At 43.9% G+C, this 20,831-nt stretch overlaps 1 protein-coding gene across 1 annotated transcript in view; it reads right to left on the bottom strand.

The window, feature by feature from the left end:
- Nucleotides 1–20,831, bottom strand: part of LOC306789094 (contactin-associated protein-like 4) — a gene marked incomplete at both ends in the record, with an annotated part of 63,452 nt that overhangs the window by 16,939 nt on the left and 25,682 nt on the right. The window contains 13 exons of the mRNA XM_079284882.1: nt 411–538; nt 1,678–1,840; nt 2,479–2,679; nt 3,470–3,589; nt 4,440–4,546; nt 7,941–8,112; nt 8,404–8,553; nt 9,608–9,875; nt 11,134–11,280; nt 11,464–11,636; nt 16,225–16,431; nt 16,878–17,025; nt 19,589–19,782. Of these exons, the coding sequence (XP_079141008.1) occupies nt 411–538; nt 1,678–1,840; nt 2,479–2,679; nt 3,470–3,589; nt 4,440–4,546; nt 7,941–8,112; nt 8,404–8,553; nt 9,608–9,875; nt 11,134–11,280; nt 11,464–11,636; nt 16,225–16,431; nt 16,878–17,025; nt 19,589–19,782 (2,178 nt within the window). The remainder of the gene's footprint in view (nt 1–410; nt 539–1,677; nt 1,841–2,478; nt 2,680–3,469; nt 3,590–4,439; nt 4,547–7,940; nt 8,113–8,403; nt 8,554–9,607; nt 9,876–11,133; nt 11,281–11,463; nt 11,637–16,224; nt 16,432–16,877; nt 17,026–19,588; nt 19,783–20,831) is intronic.

The raw sequence follows: 20,831 nt of genomic DNA, 5'->3' as shown, positions 1-20,831 counted from the left end.
AAATAAATAAAAAGTTATCGGGTTTTATATTCTCTTCTCTTTCGATTTCTTCAGACACTACTTCCAGGAATAGTTCAACATCTGGATTAAATGAACAAGATGTTATGCGTCAGTGAGATTTTACTTGTGCCTTTGGATAGAGCCAAGCTACTGTAGCTTCTTATCAAAAAGACAAGAGTATTTCCCAAAATGTTAAACTGTTTAAAAAAGCATTTCTGGGTCTGAAATAACTGAATTGGAGGGTTACCATGTGATGAAAACTGAAGTTGGTGTGTTGTATAAAGATGTATTATGACACTTTTTCAAACAGTTTGTCCGTGTTTGACAGAATAAACAGTTATTTTCAGAATAGGACGGTTTCTGTCATCATGTTGTAACGTTCGGCAGCAGGAGAACTGAGCTGGACTTACTGTCTCCATGACATCGGAGCGGTCCCACCCTGTAGGCGGCCTCTGAGTCCGCCCTCTGGATGTCACCCAGCACCAGAGACCTGACCGGGAGGCTCTCCGTGTGGGTGAGCAGGCCCGAGTCTTCAGCCCTGCAGGAAAAGAAAAGATGGAGCAAAACTCGTCGATTTTTCAGGGACCTATTTATTCCTGAATCTTGGCTGTCAGCATCCATCGCCGGCAGCTTCTGGAACAGCTGCTCCCAAAACAAGACACCTACTGTCCATTCACGCCCACACGCAGCTTCAGGCACTGAGGATAATCCTCCTCTTAGCTCCGTTGCAGAGGAAAGTTGTGTCTAAAAATACATCCAGGACTGGAAGCGAGGAGTGTATATAGCACTTTGTGAGTGTGATGAAATATTGAAGAGCAGCAGCTCCGGTCTGTAAAAATAGAGTTGGCTTGCACAAACGGCTTGTACTGGGAAATGAAATGAGGCAGGAAGTGAGGCAAAGGTGGGATTGCTTACAACACGAGGAAAGCTGAAAACTGTTTGTTTTTATCTCTGAACAAATTATCCCAGTTGATTTGTTGTTTACTTCGCTGCCAAAGTTAAAAGTCAGTTTGAAGACAAAAGTTTCGAGAAAAAGCAGTTAAGAGCATCAGTTCATTTAGGGAGATGATCTCTGATCATCAAATTCATATGATTAATTTCTTATAATCAGTAAAAGAAGATGTCTGTTTACCGTCAAGGAAAAATCTCATTCTGGCGTCATGGGGTTGCCACCGAATGAAAGAAATACATTCAAAATGAGGTCTCATTGCCAAATGTTCTACACCTCAAGTTTTATATGAACGACATAACAAATGAAATAATGAATCTCTGATGTTGCAATTCTATATTTATTTATTTACGAAGTTTAGCGCTCTACCTTAAAACTTACGGGAACACTTTATTTGTGTATTAATGAATAAATTGCTATATACTATTTACTATTTTAGTTTCCATTGTCATTACTTCCTGGAAAGTGTTGCATTTCAAGGCAGTTGTCATCATATTGTAGCAAGTCTTCAAATAAATGACACCACCACAGATGAAATGGCAGATTTCTGCATTTTCTGTACACACAGATAACTGACTAAATTGTCTCCCATGTTTGAAATGAATATGAACAATAAGTCTCTTGGTTGATTGCCTTTGGATGGTAGATGCTTCAACTGAAATGTGTACATTTACACAAGCAAAATACCCCGAAAAAGGCATCTAAATAAACACAAATGTGTTCGGTACCACTCTATGCGGCCGGCGTCACAGTTGCAGTAGTGCTGTGGGTCCACGCAGTCGCCCTGCAGGCCGCAGACACACTGCTGGCTGCCCGGCTGAGCTCCGCCCCAATACGTCTGGACACGACCGGCACCGGGACCACCGAGCCACCAGCTGAACGGAGAGCCCTCTGAAACACACACACGCACGCACACGCACACGCACACGCACAGCCATCAGCTGATACACATGTCATAACTTAGAAAACATTTGGTTCAATCATCGTCTTATTATTCTTTTTACACTCACAAATGCACCTTTATTTTGGAAACAAACAAAGAAATGTGCGCTGGGAGACGAGAGCTAAGTGCTGACTGTATAAAAACAAAAAGATATGAATATTTACTTCTTCCACTTTTCCTTCATTTAAACACCATGTTGACATCATATGAGCCAACACTGAAACAGCATACAAGCTGTGGGCATTCAATGATGATACGCAAGAACACAAACATGAAACTTTATTTGTTGTTGTGTGTTGCTTTCTCCTCACTTTCCCTGAGTATATCTGGGCTCTTACAATAAAACTGAAACCTTTTTGTCCATGAAATAAAAATGTCTCCTGAGCATCATTAATATGAGAACAGGGTCAGGGAAGGTCCATACATTTCCTCTTTAACAACTCTCAGTGCGGTTTGCTGGGTACAGGTTGAGTAAATTAGAAAAGACGCAGCTTACCTTTGCTGGTTTGAATCCCTGTGAGGAAAATCTGAGCCAGGATGTTAAAAGAGCCAACTGAAAGAAATAAAAATAAAAACAGGCACTTACCTGGAGTGTTGAGGAGGCGGGACTTCCTGCAGTGGTAGGACAGCTCCTGTTCGCAGTGCTCCGATTGGCTGATAGCGGCCAATAGCTGCTCCTCTTCAGTCGAGTAGTCAAAGTGAGTCGAGTGCTGGTCTACACCTGGAGACGGTCGGACTCTGGTCAGCTCTGTGTTGTTGTGCTGGATCACCATCCACGTGTTCTCCTCTTTAGACGGACAGACAAACACAAGCATTACTATGATGCAAATTACACTTTATGGTCAAAGGTGTTCTGCTCAACTTAGAGGGCTGAAGATCAGGATGGAAGGTATTCTTCACAACTCTGTTTTTACCTTCGACAAGTAACTCCTCTGTCCTCTTTCTGTTTCACTTTCGTTGTCTTAAAGGTCCAGTTTGTGTCATTTTGGGGGACTATGTTTTCATTCGTGTATAATCACCTCACTAAGACTTAGCGTCTCAGGATGAGACCTTCATACGGAGCTGGTTCTCTTCACGGAGTCAGCTGTGTTGCACTGTGATGTTTCTACAGAAGATAGCCTTTCTAGATAGCCTTTCTACGTTACCTGCAGGCCACCGTAGTTCTCCAGTTCTCCACTAAAATGTGGATTGCCTCTACACAGCTCTCAGCGTGGCGGCGACTGATCCAGTGGTTAGCAGCTAACAGTGCTAAGAGCTAATGGCAACGCAGCTGACAGTGTCAACTGAATTCATTTTAATTCAGCACCTTTTTAAAAAATGATGTAATTTACGTAGAGCACATATTCAGACGAGAGACATGTTTACAAAGAAAGGAGGGAAAAAATGAAATCAACAATGTTCTCTTTCTTTATAAAAACTATGAGAGAGAGAGAGAGAGAGAGGGAGAGGGAGAGAGAGATGTTAAAAAGGGGTCTGATGAGAGGAGCAACATCAATTATGTAAATTGTAATCATAAAAAACGTTGAGTGATGATACGAGGATGAGGGGGAGTGAAAGTGTGTGTGTGTGTGTGTCACCTGTCATGTTGCAGTAGACCAGCTGCGGTCTGATTGGTCCGCTGCCGTCCACGTCGATATGAAAATGTCCCGACGTGTTGCCGCTGTGTTTGTACGCCTCGCAGGACTGTTCGTACACAGCTGGGAGGAAGATAACGAGATCAGCTCAACATGAATCACATCAGCACGTCGGCTGGCAGACGCACACAGGAGCTGTGAGGGGAGGAGGACTACACACTGTGGAGGACTGCTGCCATTGAATCACTGTCTCATAACCAGAGTGAAGACAATCAGCTTCCGTTTCATTTCTGCAGCCGGCGTCCCGTAAAGTAAAGATTAATCCAACTGGAGAGGACATGACTGATGGGAGTACAGAGACTCAATGAATAAAAGCCCTGCCTCTTCCTCTCTGTGTCCATGAGTCTTCCTCCCTCCTCTCTCTGCCTCTCTCTCTCACACACACACACACACCAGTTCATCCTGCAATCAAAGAATCAAGGCCTTCCAGTCGAATCCATATGCAAACAGGTTTAATCAACATTCTGCAGCTCGCAAAGGGGTTATTTCCATGTGAAAAATGTCCTCTGACAGAAACGAAGGAACAGTCTATTTTCTGTTCCGTCATAACTCACAGTTTAGCACCTACACTAAAGGACAAAGATGTAACTGTAATCACTGAAAGTGTAGTAAGTGCATCTGGGATTGGCAGATTGGCCATTTGCCAACTTGAACAGTCTCTTAAATACCCTGCCTGCTTTATATTTTATTTCAAGACATCTTTATACAGTAATGCATTGTGTGTGAAAAACATTTCACATGTCAAACATGGGGGGGGGAAGTATAGCTCAGCTGTGGCTGTCGGCAAAATATAATGGATCTGCCACGTTCCATCTGCTGAGTGCAACCGGTGGGTTGTTGGTGGCGGTGCTCTAATGGTTTATTCTGGCCCTGTAGTTGCTATGGACACTGTATGTGCTGATGTTCGACTTACAGCTGTGGCAGGTCGCGCCGCTGTAGCCGCTCTCAGAGCAGTTACAGTGGAAGACGGTCCAGGACTGACTGCAGCGGCCGCCGTGCTCACAACGACTGGGAGAACACCTGAGAGAGAGAGAGAGATTTACTGACAAAAACCTTTCAAAGAGGACAAAAGCATGTCTCTGCCTAGAAAACACCTTTCATCCACTATTGTCCAGGAAACCTTTTGTTTGTTTGCAAAAGCAGCTGAGGCATCTTGTTTCTGCTGAGTCGCTCATATTGCAGCGAGCGAGCAGGGCAAATGTGTTTGTGGACCCATAACGGTGTGTCAGGATCAAGTCTTTGACCTTTTGAGATCTACTTTACAGACAATAATGAATTGTGATGATTAGCACAACACATGCTTTCAAACTGTGTCACACTGTTACACAAAGCTCTTTTCATTGACATTATGCTTACACAAGCGTTTTCTTGTCATGGCCAACTGTGTGTAGGAGGGTCAGGAATAATGTAACTGGAGGGGAGGGGAAATAGTTCATCTTTAATATTTGGAGGAGCTTGTGAAATGTTTTCCATTTAGGCAACATGTTGTGGTACGTTTTGAAAAAAAGAATCTCTCTGAAACACTTTGTTGACAGGAAAGACAACTCTACTGTGCTGTCCGTCCTGAGGAAGATTACACATGATTACACTTCCTCAGTCAATGTCATCCAGAGAGTGAATTGTTGCCTCGTGCACCGGGCGCTTTCAAACCGTCTTCATATTTATCCCGCCTCGGCCTGTTCTGGAACCGCTTTCTCTTGTTGCGTCTGACAAATACAACACTGTTTCTACCCACAAGAATTGCTTCCATGGCCGACTCCTTCAGCAGACAAGCACTGCTAGAGAGCGATTGCACCTCCATTCATCTCCACACCGTCGGGATCCACAGTGAGCTGTTTAGCATTCACAATACATGTCAACCTAAACTACCGCCTGCTGCTGTCTTATTCTTTGTGTTGAGGCTTAGTGGGCAACAGATACGATTCTTGGGGGTGGCGTTCATTTGTTTGTTCAGCCATGATGATGAAGATGATGAAGATGATGACAGGTGCATTGTTAAGATAAAGAAGAAAGAGGAAAAGGAGGAGTAGAAGATTTAAGTATTATTCAAGAGTATGTGCATTAGTTTTGGCAATAATGTAGCTTGAACATTCGTGCCAATAAAGGGTTTGAGCTTATTTGAATTTGACTCCTACCCTCCTTTAATAAGACATCAAGCACCAGTCACAATGACCCCCCCCCCCCCCCCAAGGCACACACACACACTGCAGGCACATACACACACTTTCCACCCCACACACACATATCACGATAACATAACACTGATGTCTTCTGACAACCGTGAAGTTTCTCCTGCAGAGACAATACACTGCTGTGTGACAGATGGACAATTGAGTCTCTTTCAGACAGAAAACAGCCTCATTTAAAACCACACATCCATTGAAATGTCATTCACAGAAACACAGTGTTCACACTCAGGCCTGAGGCGCCCAAAGAACAACCCTTTAAAACACCAACTCAGGATCCAGCATGCTCTCCATCCCGCAGCGAGAACAACCCTTTAAAACACCAACTCAGGATCCAGCATGCTCTCCATCCCGCAGCTAGAACAACCCTTTAAAACACCAACTCAGGATCCAGCATGCTCTCCATCCCGCAGCTAGAACAACCCTTTAAAACACCAACTCAGGATCCAGCATGCTCTCCATCCCGCAGCGCTCTGTGAGCCATGTGGCCAATCTAGACTCATCAAACCAAACACAAGCCCATCCCCATCTTCATCAGCATGATGTCGATTATTCATGTGAAAATATAAAAACAAGATTATTGTAATAACAATGAAAGAGTAAGCTGAGCACATGCACCCTGATATGCATCTTAATGGAGTCTAAAGGTGTTGAGCTGATGTTGTGGGTTTGAGCTCCACTTGCTGCTGGCAACAACGATGAAGCACACATCCACAGCGCTGCAGATGTAATAACCTGTTTTGAAGTATGACCACCACGTGAGCCTATTTTCCACCTGACGTTACAGTGCAATATATCCCATCGGCCCAAAATGCAGTCAGCAGGATTACAGTGAAACAGCGCGAGGGAGACTTATTGTTCTCTCTTTACTGAAAAAACAGGATTTTTTTTCAGTGAAAAATCAGATCTGTGCCGGAGCCGTGTGCTGCTGAATGATCTCATGAATGCAGGAACAGGGAGGCAGTGAATTAAAATCACTCAAGCAGAGTCTCCTATTCCAGCAAGGATATGTGGTTAGTTCAATACGTGTGTGCATGTGGGTGTTTACTGTACGTGTGTTTCTTTGTGTGTGTGTGTGTGTGCTATGCCCTATGGGAGGGTTTATAATTGTTGTAATTGTCTCATTAATTGTGCTGCTATTTGGCGTGACAGCAAAACAGGAAAGCTGTTTGTTCCATTGCACTGCAGTAATTCGACATTCCGAACACTGTTCTCACTATGAGCTCATTGGACTTGAATTCAAGGGATATAATGACTTAATGAATCCTTCTACTACTGGAAATATTTCAATATTTTGTTATTTTCAGCAAACAGCTGGAGATCTTTCTTACATATATCGTGAGAAGTTCTCTCTCTTATAACAGATGTGTTTCAGTGCTTTGGGTGAATGTATTGGGCAGATAACAGCAGGTCTTTTGTCCACACATTGTTTGTTTTTTTCCCGTTCAGTAAGGCGTAACTAAAGTCACCAGGCTGACTGAGTGCTTGAGGCGTTGTGCTAAATGTCTTAATGACAAACGCTGTCATGGATTGAAACCCCACTCACCCACAATCGCAGTGGTGTGTCGAGGATCCAAAAATCTAATGAAATATTGACCTGTTTTCTCAACAAATATTTATTTATTGCTGAAGAACAGGATTTGTGCAACTTTTTGGGCTGTAAATCAATGGTTGTTGTCACTAGGATGGCCGAGTGGTTAAGGCGTTGGTCTTAAGTACCAATGGGCTGAAGCCCTCGTGGGTTCGAACCCCACTCCTAGTATCCATTAATTATTACAGGATAGAGTCATGGACTTTTGACGAGACGTTGAATCGTAGAAAAGCATAAATAGGTCTTTATATACTTCTTCGTCTCACTTTGTTCACATCCCGCTCCTGGTCAGTGGATTTTCATTACAGGGAGTTGAAATAATGCAACAGCTTAAAGAAAGACACATGGTTGGTTCCAGGAAGTGGCTCAGCAACATTCATTCATGCGTCCTCACCAACTGGAAGCTTTGTGGTGTTAGAATAACGTCTTAGTATGCTTTGGCAGAGCGGAGTTCCATTAAGTTGGATGGTGAAACACTTCTAATATGAAAGCTTCCTGTCAGCACTGTCAGAAGTTTTGCGATAAGACAAATCCTGTTCTTGTCGCAATTTGTGTGTCAAAGTGAGCCAAAGCTCTGTGCAGATTTAATTTGTGTTTCAACAAACTTCAACAAAGAACGTTTTTTGGGGGATCTGACCTGTCGATTATTCCACACATGTCGATCTGCAGGTTGCTGAAGAGGCCCAGCTGCTTTTGCTGCACTATTATCAGGTCCACGATTTGGTTGTCCAGAGTTAAGAGGCGCATGCAGCCCTGGAAGACGTTAAAGGGGTTTCTGCATGTCAGCCTCTCGTCTTCAGCAGGGCAACCTGAAAAGAAGACAGAGAGAACATCAGTACGAGAAGTGTCCACATGAAAAACGATTTTTTTAAAACCCATCAGATATATTATTACTCTTGTCTTAGAAATATCATGGTTATTGACATGAGCAATGCAATTCTTAATTCTGAAAGACATACATAGATGTAAATTGATCATGAATTTACATCATACATGAACTATTTTTAGATCTTCATCATCAGTCAAATTACACATAAGTATGTGGTGCTCGACGGGGTTTAAGTGCATAGAAAGACACGGTTGACCTGCTCCACTCTTACCACCAAAAAAGAGGTGACTTTCTACGGAGACGGGGAACGAGTGACTGCCCTGAGCGCTGCCTCCTTCCTCTTTATCCACGCCGATGCTCAGACGACCTCGTCTGGAGTTCAGCCCCACCGAATGCCACTGGCCGTCATTCAGAGCAGAACCTGGGAGCCAGATACCCATCAACACAAGCATTGCTGAAAAATAGATTTTGTTTCCCCCCCCCCCCCCCCCCCCCCCCCCCAAGTGTTCATGGCTGTTAAGACCTGCAGCAGATGTTGGAACTCCAAAAAATTTATTTCGAGGCTGAAGCCAATCATGTAGTAATGACCAAATTCGACATTCCAAAACCGTGAGGGGCAGATGAGTGCGGACCACACAGGCGTCCTCTTCGTGATTGATCTGCAACAAGTACCAGCAACGCTGTGTCTGCCTTGTGAGTGTGTATCTTGTTAGGAGTTAAGGGAATGAATCAATACCTCATTATCTCCTCTATTTTTCTTACTGACAATACTTTGCTAAAGAGCACACCGCAGTCATCTGACAGTGGCTTCGGCTTCACAGCACTTACTTGAGGTAATGAGGAAGATACAGTCGATTATAAAGTAAACTACTCCTGAACAATTGTGAGACTTTATTACAGAGAGATGTGCTTGTTGGTTCAAACCTTATGTATTAGAAATACGGTTTGATTTAGAGTCGGATTATGACCTTTCATAACTTTGATTCCTGTTAGAAAATTGAATTATTGTCACCAGGATGGCCGAGTGGTTAAGGCGTTGGACTTAAGATCCAATGGACACATGTCCTCGTGGGTTCGAGCCCCACTCCTGGTATGATTCATGTGTTGTTTGATAGATGCTTTGACAGCTTAGAAAAGTATTCCAGGGAAAACAATCAGCAACGTTGAATCAGTGTTTTGATGTTTTCAAAGAAGTCAGAAGTTACAAAGCAATTTAGGCGGTGCTCTGTAAATGCAGTGCACGTGAAACCTCAAATCTCCTTGTCTGTGATTTCTTCTAACACGGTTCACAGGTAGCGCATCGAGGTTACTTTCCATTTGGAAAAATCTGATGACCATTTAGAAATTTGTATTCACTTGATTTATGGTTTCTTTAAAAAATGTGTGTTAAAAAAATCGCATATGGGTTGACACAGCAATGTCTCGATATCCATGTAAGACGAACCACTAACTTGGATCTGAAGCTGTAGGTGTACCTGCACTGAGCTCCAGCAGCGCCCTGCCGGCTTCATGGATCTGCAGCCGGAGTCGGGCCTCGCTCAAGTACAGCCAGACCACGCCCCCTTCCCGAGGCAGGTCAAAGGTGAGCAGGAGCCCCGCTTTGTTCCACGTCCTGAACTGGAACCCAACGGACACGCCCCCCGACGAGGACGCAGACGCCCCCGGCAACTGGAGGAAGCTCTGGGGGCCCGGGAACGTCACGGCGACGGACACCGACTCAGCACAAGAAAAGGTCACATTGCCCTGAGAGAGAAAGTGATTACAAGAGAGATTAAACAACATTAAACATGAATATTAATCAGCTGCAGAGGGCGTGCCGACGTGACCTCGTGTCACTTGATCTCATCAGCAAGTCTCCTTTAGAGGACACCGGTATTACCATAATGATAACAGCAAGGCTCAGAATAAGATCAGGAGACTAGAGCGTACCAAAGTCACCCAGCGTGGCGGTAAAAGAGACAAAGAATACAAATAAAAGAAGAGTAAGCCCGCTACCACAATATCTTGACATCTCTGCTACAGCCCATTGTTTTGAGTAGTGGTAATGACACCGGGTCCATTGCAGCAGTTATATATTACAGTCCCAGCCCTCTGCAGGGAATATCAGCCTGCCATCTTCATAATGCTCCGGAAACACAGGTGACATCTAAAAGCCCTTTGTGGTGCAGTTAAAGTGACGTACAATAACTCATGTTGGGAGTGGACAACACAAGTCAACTTAAAAATCTCCAAAAGCCGACAGCAGGACTTCAGCACTGACACGTCAATCCTTCCTCCGTAACACCCGGATGCTCTTTGTGTTAATGCCCCCTCGCAGAGCCGTATGAAGCTCCATTTACTCTCTGTTTTAAATTGGATCATAACTTTGTTGGCTAGTACCTTAAGAGCCACCGAGCCAACAGTAAATTGCCTCTATTAGATCTTTAGCCATGCATGGGAAATCTCTGAACCTCTTTACCAAGAATTCATGTTTTTGTTTTTCTGCTGCCGGGGCCTTTACTGTAATGGGGGAACATGTATTACTTCCTGTAGAAACGCTTCACAGCCTCTCTCTGATGAGCTCGCTCCACTCATCGACAACGTAGAGACATCTGAAGGTCCTAATGGCCAAGATGAGGAGGCATTAGTGGGAGTCTAACCACTGTCTACAGTCCTTTGTCCTGGCTTCATTAACCAGTTCAGCAGCTCGTTCAGCAGCAGCAGCCGGTGGTAAAGCCCATATTTCACCACCAAGACGGGACAAAGGGAATCTAACACAGAGGGAATGCATTCACACAAGAGAGACCGATAAAAGACAAACAGCCCTATGACTTCAAACTAAATAAACCATGACCCACAACACTGAAGATGAACGTGCTGGTCTCTGCTTACGTATGCACTGTGTTGTGTTTCTTTTGTTTTATTCCTCTTTTTGTTCCAGAGGCTGTTGTCCAGTGATTGATAATGCACCGTCCCAGACTGAACTAACAGCAGGCGGTTATGTTTATCTTGATAAACGTACCGTTATAGTGACTCGGTGGTCTTTGTTTTTGGCTGATTCTATCAGGTTGAGGCCGTTGTACTGAAGGTTTTCCAGGCAGCCATGAAAGTTCCTCTTGGAGACGACTGCTTTCTGAGATCGGCGGCTCTGGACCGTCCCTACACTCAGCTGCGAGGGGACAAAAAGACACACGCAGAGGGTTGCATGCACATTAAATATCATAAATACAACATACTCTTCCCCTGTCTCCGAGGCCATTGTGGTGGTTGTACAGTGCGGGTGTATTGGGATTACAATAATGTCTAAAAGACGTACATTGTGTGTAATGATAACCTGTTTTTTTTATCCCACCTGCTCCATGTTCCAGCCGCTGAACTCTGCGGGGATTTGAATCCTCTCCGTGTGTTTGTCCACGGTGAGGTTGAGCTGAGCGCTGCGCCGCTCCACCGCTAAATGATGCCAATGCTGATCATCCAACAGGCTGCCGAGGCAAGCGAGACGCCGGCGTTCAGAGGAGGAAGTACCTGGAAGAGGTGGCGAGAGGAGTGAGGGGACAAGAGTGAGTATATGGAGATTATTTTCCGTTATCTGACCTGGTGCAAAGAGAAGTGAACATGAGGCCAATACAATCTTCTTTATTGTGATGAATATTTAAATGTTCTCAGTATCGCACAGAGAGGAGCACAGAGAGGTCAGCCTGTCTCATCTCACTCAGGACTTCAAGATATCAGCGTATTTGAGAGCCAAAGCCAAATGTGTGATAATGCCGAATAGGAAGAGGTGCAGCGCAAACATGGTGAGACATCGATAATGACAGTTGAGCACCGGCAGGTCCATATTAGTGGATCCATTGCTCCTTAAAGCACTGGGAGAGAAACGTTGTGTTTCTGCTGAGAGACGGAACTGTAGACAGAGCCGAACACAGCCAGTCAAAGATGTTTTCGACATTCTTCAGGGAGAGACGACTCCGACTTCAAAGAGAGAAACAGAGACAGTTTGAAGATGATGGACGAATGTATTTCTGATAATGCAGCCCAGTATGTGAGAAGGTTCATTTGTCTGCAGCTCGGAGGAGAAAAAACGACTTCATCCAGAGAGAGGACGTTAGGATGCAGACCTCGTGATCCTGTCAACATATTTATTGAGATGAGTTACAGTTCGGACGAGTGGAGAGAGAGTGAGATCGATATGAGAGGAAGGATGGGAAGAAACCAGATTTCTTTGGCGGTACAGAAGAGAGGGAGAGGACTTTATGATCGAGGGCTTCATTGAATGGATGATTTGATTACTGGCTGAATGACTGGAAAGAGAAAACAGGAATCAATACGAGAGCTCAAACAAATAGAAAATGAATTGATATTGATATACAGAGCCCCCTCTTTCCTTTTTCACGTCTTTATTTTCCTCTGTTTATCCGTTTACTGCGGTATCAAGGGCATAAGGGAGAAAAAAGAAGTGCAGTGACAGCAATAATTGCATATGTATGTTTCTCGACAGGGCAGTCAGTAGAGTTCTTGTTTTTGGACCAACGGGGGAAACCTGTCCTCTGTGTACCGTCAGTGAGTCCTTGAGCGAGATTATTCCATGAACCGTGACGCGGGGTCGCCAGAAATCTATAGGTCACTTCCCGATGGGAGCATGAACGTGCACTGGAAATATTAACGAGCAGCGGGTCAGCGTGCCGGAGGCACAGGAGAGAGATAACGAGCTCTCAAAAATGCAGGCCTGCTACGCCCCTCTCTGAGCGACTCATTACTCACACCTGAACATCGTCAGCGGGGCTGTATATCAACCCCCCGGAACCGGGGCTTTTCTTTCATGCCACTGAGCTGTTTGTTGGGCTGGTGCTGCTGTTGTAACTGGTGAACACTCTGTGAACCCATCATTTATCTTTATCTTGATGAATTTAAGGAAGCCCTGTCGGGGACCACTGCTATTTATTTTGCTTCTCCTTTTTTTTTTTATTGTCAGCAGCCGAAGTCCACCGAATCAAAAATCAAAAATGACACCAAGGTGTAATCAGCCCCGACCTGAGTTTAGGAGAGAGAGCGTCTTGTTCTCCAAGCATTCTGAAATGAAAATCTCTAAACTGTTCGCTGAGGCGCTGTGTTGTCATCAGCGCTCCTTTTCGGGTGATCAAACACGGTGCTCATGTTAAAAAGCAATGTCAAACAAATGGGTAGTAGCTCAAATATAATACAATAAAAAGAAAGAAAACAGTCATACGATGGTTAGAGGGGCGATGACCCACAGCGGGAGCGCTGCATTCTCTCCATCAGAGAAAAACTCTGTCTGGACAAATGCCCTGAATTAGCTTCTGTTTTTCTGTTGCTATTTTGCCGATTTTGCTTCCCTTTCTGCAACATTAGTTGGTTTCTCTGTGAATCATTTTCATGAAAGCCATTCATTGTCAGCCTCCACTTAAAGTCTGAAAGTGCTTCAGCCTTTTCTTGTGGTTTTGGTCCCGTTTTTGCAAAAGGACAAGCGTGTTGCGTTACTTGTTCTCCTTGACATAAAGTCATGGTTGTAACGCTGCAGCTGAAGAAGAGCGAGTATATAACAGACTCAACCACTGCAAATGACTGCGTATTGATTTATTGCTATCGAGGAGGGACCGGGTGGATGTGTGCTGCTGAACGCTTTGTTTTCTCCCACCAAAGTATCCTGCCTGCAATTCCATTACAGCTGTTCACATTGACTCCAGATGGGATTATGCAGGAAGATAACATGGCCCTTATCAGGAGCTGCTGTCAGTGTAATCAACTCCAAACATCATTTTCAGTCTGTAAACACTTTGGGAAAGCAAATATTGCAGATCGCACACATTAGGACGTTGTTGGATCTTGTCTTTCAAAGGTTTTCATCTCATAAGGAAGGTGGGGTGAGATGGCTTGCTGACTTTGTATGAGCGCTTGGTTCAAACAAGGCCTGAGAGTTAACGCCATGCATTGGAGCGTGTTTGTTTTCCGAACATGACTTCAGTCACAGGAACGCACTGGGCAACTGTGTAGAATCGTATTAAACCATGTTTGTTCAAGCTGTACAACAACTAGCGAAGTGACATTCACATTAACTGTCTTATTTCACGTTTTCAAACACGTCAAAGACAAAAGCAATAAATATAAAAATGCCTGCATTGAAAAGCACTGTAGCGAATCACATGACAACTCACAAGTCCCTGTTTTGTTTGCACCTTAAATATGATCTAATTTCAAAGAAGATGAAAGGAATCATTTTAAGAAATGAGCTTATTTAATTGTATTCGTTGCTTATGTTAACTTTAATACTTTTCTGTTGGCACCTGTTGGAGTGCTGTGCCTTGGATGCTGAACTCAAAATTCAACTTGGATGTAAGAAAACAACGAGTTAGTCTACCATCAAGTTTGTATCGGTCAATGTTTTGTATCGTCATGTTAGACACAGCTGCTGTTTCTGTGAAGGGCGATTGCTGAGTGTTGCCTGAAAGCCAACTACATTTGCTCCAGACGGGTCAGACCTGGAGGTGTTAACAGAGCAGAGCCGACCGTGCACACGGCAGACGACCTGAATTACACGACGTGTAACCAGAAAGCCTTTGTAGAGAGAAAGAGCGAGGCAGAACGGCTGAGACAGAAATACTGAGAGACGGAATGATGAAGTGCATCCAACTAAGAGAAAAAAAGCAAGAAAACAGAAAAGATGTTGAGGTATATGAAGCATGAAGAGCTGAAAACATCTCTTGCAGTGATGCTAAAAACAAAGGATTAGGTGATCTGTAGAGACAAACGACAGTAATTAGGAGGAGGATGAGAGAGAAATTAATCATCTCAACCACAACCTAAAATGGAATCACACATCTCCTATTCATGCTTTCTGTTCTCTGTTTCTCTCTGTTTTCCCTGCAGCCTTACAAGCCATCCTGTCCACTCCCTCCTGCCCTGCAGTAACCCCTTTTCCATCACCTGACAACGGCCCACCTGTCTCAACCTGTGTCTCATTTCCTGATCACCATGTTCTGACTGTCTACCTGGGTTTGACCTTTGCCTGTTTTCTGATTCAGTGAAGCGAAACTTTATCTCCACCCGTCTGTCTGTGAGTGCCAATCACACCTGCTGGCATACGCTTCTGTGTACACACCCTCAAGTACAAGACAAGCAACCAGAGACAACTAAGCACCTGAATTAGAACGTGTATGTATCTATTTCCCTGTGTCATTAATTCATGTGACAATGGAGACATCCTTCATGTGTAGCCCTGCGGCCTAATACATCTCAGTCATGGAGTTCAAGAGAACTTGGAGAAAAATAGAGAAAAGGATGGATGGTGGAAAGAGAGGATGTAAGGATGTAGGGATAACGTGTGGAAAGAACAGACTGCCAAAGAGAAAGATGAGGAAATGGTGCAAGGTGAAGGAGGCAAAGAGAAGGGAAGAATGGAGGGAGGTAGAGAGAGATGACGTGGGGGGGGGGGGACGGCTGGCTGGATGGATGGAGAAAGTATTTAAGCAATCAGATGGTGTTCCTGATGAGAGGTGAGCCATATGGTGATGATTCAGCATGGCAGCCTGACAACCTCTGGTTTAACCCCATTTAAACACACACACACACACACACACACACACACACACACACACACACACACACACACCTCCCTATGTACAGGCTGTAAGCCATGCAGCACGTCTTGCAGAGTCCGGCCCTAACACATGCTACAGAGAGCGGGTACCATCCATCATGTCTGCAACTCGACTGAGATGCAGCAGCAGAGCGTGGGCCAAGATTTGAACCAATCAGGCGGCAGCGTGCGTGTCGCCCACCACAACCAACCACAACCAACCTGAAGTTATCTCAGAGGGCTTTATATGCAGATATTCTGAACCAATACAATCTACAAAGTGACTCACGAATTACATGTCAAGCAAATAAAATGTTTTCTTGCCCATCAAACTGTTTGTTCATTTTTATTGACATATCCATTGAGTGGATATGTCAACAATATAAGCGTTTTAAGCTGACCATTTCTTCTCGTAAAGGTAGATTGGGTCATGCGATCCTTCTGCAGATAAAGCTCGTATTTATACAACTTTTTCAGTCCTCCCATGTATCAGATATCAGTATGAATATTGTGCTGTACCTTGTCTGAGCAGCAGCAATAGCTTTCCTCTCTCTAACTCCAGACTGAGGCCGAGTCCTCCCTCTCCCTCTGCGTGCAGCAGTGTCCCAGAATTCCTCAGGGTTTTAAACTTCAGGGAGACGACCTCTCTGGACGTCCCCCGCGGCCCGGGACTCAACCTGTACACCAGACTGCTGCTGCCGCCGTCCAAACTCACAACGCCAGAGGCTGGAAGACAAAAAGAGATCCAGCGTTCAGGAAATGGTCGTTCTCAGTATGTAACTTTGTAGTGAGGCATTCAAACAAAGACCTTAAACTAAGGCCGGGTCCTTAAACCACAAACACAAAAGTGTGATATTAATAGTTAATGGTTTGTCCTTGTTGGGGATTTGGGCAAAGCTGCGGTGATGCCCTTGTGGCTTGTGGTATCCATGGACATATATAAATAACGAAGTATTTTAAGAATTAGTTCGTGGAAAGTTTAAAACAGCTCAGCAGAATAGAGACCCGTTGCAAACTAGAATTACTCATTTGCTAGCCACAACAGCTGATGTTCGCTGTTTTCCGGATTCCCACATTGCATTTTTGCATTGCACTGATGAAAAAACGTCTTTTATTCTTGACAAAATAAAGAGTGCGAGTCCAGTCAGGCCGGTGATAAAGAAAGGACTTACTGTACGGACACCCGTAGGTCTCCAGCCGGAGTCCGATCCTCCCGCTGGCGTTCCAGTCCAGAGGAATGAGGCGGAGGAAGCGAGCGATGGCCGGCTGCTGCAGTTTGTACTGAACCACGCTGTCTGCATTACTGTTACCTGGAAAAGACTGAAATTACAAACATAATAAACACCAAAAAGTAAAAAACACACAAAAATCAGTTTATTTATTTGTCTCTTTCTTTGTTTGTTCCTTTGTTCCTAAATGTAATTACATTTAGCACAGAAGTCGGGTTTTTATACAAATATAACACATTTAAACCGAGCAGAAGCATAAGACATCCGTTAAATTAAAGGGAGGATTGGGAGCTGGGCTCATCAACATTAACTGTTAGTGACACTAATTATCCAGTCGATGCAGAAATGACTGCTCAAAGGGTTGACGTGATCAAAAGGCACTGATCGCTCACGTTGCTGGACATGCGTAGGAAAACATGTGAACATGAGGATACGTTGTTAAAGCACTTACAGTGGAAATACTTTGTCTTGCCATCATTTGTAAGTGAAGTACTTAATTTTCATATGATATTCTTCTGTATTCCCAATGAACATTTCCTTCAAAGTCTGGAACATGAAGCGTGAACTGATGGGCTGAATGCTTTCTATCGCTCTCAGCTGGCTATCCATCCTACATCCCTCCCTTGAAGTTGACATGCAGGTTAACTGGCTGAATAAAAGCTGAGACACATAATGAACTTATTAATTCCTCTGAAATCATGAGAGGGAAGTCTTTTTATGACGAAGAGAGATGTTGTGTAACTTTTAATAGTATTATAATGTATCGTTTGTTTGTCGTTCTTTCAGCTAAAAGGAGCCAATTCAATTCACTGCTGGATGCACGAGCACATATTCGCTTGCTGTGTGATGATACTTCTGTGTCGTCGATTAGACTCATGGGAAGGAAGTCTATTCACGCAGAATGTTAAGGAGGCGTACCGTGCTGGTTCCTGGGTTCACTGTTACCAGCCATATAATGCATTTACACAACAGGTGGGTTTGGATGTTGCTCATGAGTTCCTCAATGGAACGGAACACGTGTTAAGCAGATGAGAAGTTCTTGTTTTTCTCCTGTTAATCATGAGAGTCACACGCTTTCTTCTTTGTTTTACACAAATAAACAGACGTGGGTTCACCCGGGATGAATGTCCACTCTCACAGTGTGTTAATATACCATGTTTCCATGTTTGTATTGCGCGGCTCATGACCATGCAGGTCAACAAGCTCTCTGTGCCGACAGGATGCATCACGTTTTTCCTTTTTCCACAAATACAAATACTTGGTGTTCCTGTGGCTGCGTTCTGAACCGTGCACCATCACCACAGCGGGACAAATACAAGGCCAACCCGGAAAAACACAGAAGAAGAGTTGTGTGTGGACCAGGAGGTGGGAGGTGATGCCTCGCTGCCTCCGCTGTCCATCTGACGGATTTCTTCATTCATCAGCTCTACAGAGACCAGCTGAGCTTTCTGAAATGTATTCGTCAAAAGCGTTTCCATAATCCAGCAACTCTTTTTTCGACAAAGCCAGAAACCACCTCAGAAGAGCCTAAAAACGTTTTTGTCGCAATTAAAGTAACTTTATCAATATTTTCCGCTTCAATACAGCAACTTCAAAGTGCACATAGAAATATGTAACACAGCTGATTCACCACTTCAAGTTGTCCCATCCGTTCTCATGACTTTATTGTCATTCTTGGAAGAAAAAAGCAAACCAACTGAGATTGAACTTGTGTGTAAGAGCACCACAGCTTTGACACGGTGGACTTTGTCCTCATTGATTTCAGCTCCAGGCCGCAACGCGTCGCCTCAGCCAGGAAAGAGACGCTCGGCTGCCTCTCTGTGTCGCTCTGTGGCAACAGGTCTGCACAGTCAGCAGAGCTCTTTCACTGGTTCATCCATTATTAATGAGGAGTCAAAGGCTCCTGATGACTGTGATTATCTCCTCAGGATGGACCGATCCCTGCAGACCGGCACTGCTGAACACCATATCCTCTGAATGTGACTGTGGAAGTGCAGGCAAATGAATTGTAATGAACTCTTACCTGATACTCACAGAACTGTTTGTGTAACAGTACTTAAGGCGGTACCCTTTTAAACCACCTGACTCATCATTTTGAGATTTTGGGTTTAAAGCTTTTGTCTTCTTTGAGGCTAGTGTAAATAAAATGTCCAATATACACAATTAGGTGTTTATTTTACTGTAGATGTCGACTTGAATCTGCATTAGAATATTTCTTTTGCATTTTTAAACACAACATTTCAGAAAACTCGCTCCGAACACACGAGTTTTGTTTTAAAATGTTCACCAAAGATACCGATCATGTCCTCCTGCCAGTGTGACTGTAGTTACAAGACGATGCATTTAATGAGAGGGCTATTCAATGAATGGTAAGCCAGAGTTAAGAGTGTGCAACACACATTTAGTGTTCACTGTGAATTCATTGACACATCTCTTCACACATACTGTATTTTTGACACATGTTCTACCTTCTGTTTGCCGGACACGGAGTTGAGAATGAGAATTGTTTCTCCGGACAATACTGTGACTACCGAACACTTGAATAGGGTATTTGTGAAGTCGTGCTTCCTGTATATGTTCATTTAAAATGAATTACTTACTGAAATACATTTTAGAGGAACATCTTAGTGAAGAAACACCACCTCTGGACTCACCCCGATACTGTCCTCCTGTCTGTACTGCTTCCAGTTGTGTCCCGTGTCGCTGAACATCAGCAGGTACGACGTCAGCCAATCAGAGCTGCCGTAGCGGCCCTGAGTCGCGACAGCGGCGATCTTGGTCCGCTCGCCGAGGTCGACCTCCAGCCACTGATACCTGTCTGAGGCGAGAGGAGACCAGCCTCCAGCTCCTGCAGGGAGAGAGATGAATCCATTATATTTCATTCTACGAGGCATAAGTCTACGTGCATTGACCTTTAAGTCTGATTGTTACACAGCCTGAATAATAGCACATCATTGTGCCATAGTTGAACAGTATTTACAGCTTGTTGTGCTGGGACAGATTATTGGTTTCATTCCAAGACAGTGCAAGATTTATTGAATGTAGGAAATTGAATATAAAATAATTTATTGCACTCAGAATTATTGTGTATTCGACAGAACATTTCCTTTGATCCTTTTATGAGTCAATTTGTCTTCATACATCAAAAGAAGACATTCATCAGAATGAAAGCCTTAAATTGTGTTCAATTTTCCAATTGACAAACCTGCCGCCTCCACAGCTTTTCATGCTGGTTTGACATTTGTCTTAAGAATGAGATTCTTTTTCTCTGATGACACAATGCCACGTTGTTTAGCAGGCTTTCTGGTCGACACGCTTTCGTACTTCTTTTCCACACAGCACACAAATGCACCATTATGCATCAAATCAAATGTTTTTGTTCTCGCAAAATGGCCTGCTGCAATTTTCACATCGGAGACGGCAAAATGTGTCAAAATACCATTTTAAAAAACAAAAATTACACCATAATCACTGTTTTTCACAATAATAAAATAATGATTACAATTCCCTCTAATATAGCAAATCATATTTCAATTGCAATATCAGTCAAAATAATCACAATTAGATGGTACAGGACACACTAAAATGCCTCATTGTGGCACGAAGTCACTGCAGTTCATCCTGGGGGATATTTCATGGCAACCCGTGCAGCAGCTGGTGAGATATATTAGTCTGGACCAAAGTGTGGGAGCCATCCATAGAGCCACATTTGCTCCTCTCAATGTCCTGACACAAGATCCATTTGCTGGCATCTGCTTTGACCTCATTGCTGAGATATTTTACTGGAATTAGTTCACGACAAACAAGTTTACTGCACATTGTTGAGTATTGCATTTCCGAAACAAAACATCATCAATATGCGGTTGAGCTGCCATGCATTGATCCGCTGCACAGAAT

This window comes from Melanostigma gelatinosum (assembly GCF_949748355.1).
Source record: "Melanostigma gelatinosum genome assembly, chromosome: 15".
Classification (NCBI taxonomy): Eukaryota; Metazoa; Chordata; class Actinopteri; order Perciformes; family Zoarcidae; genus Melanostigma; species Melanostigma gelatinosum.
This window is presented reverse-complemented; position numbering and strand designations above follow the sequence as displayed.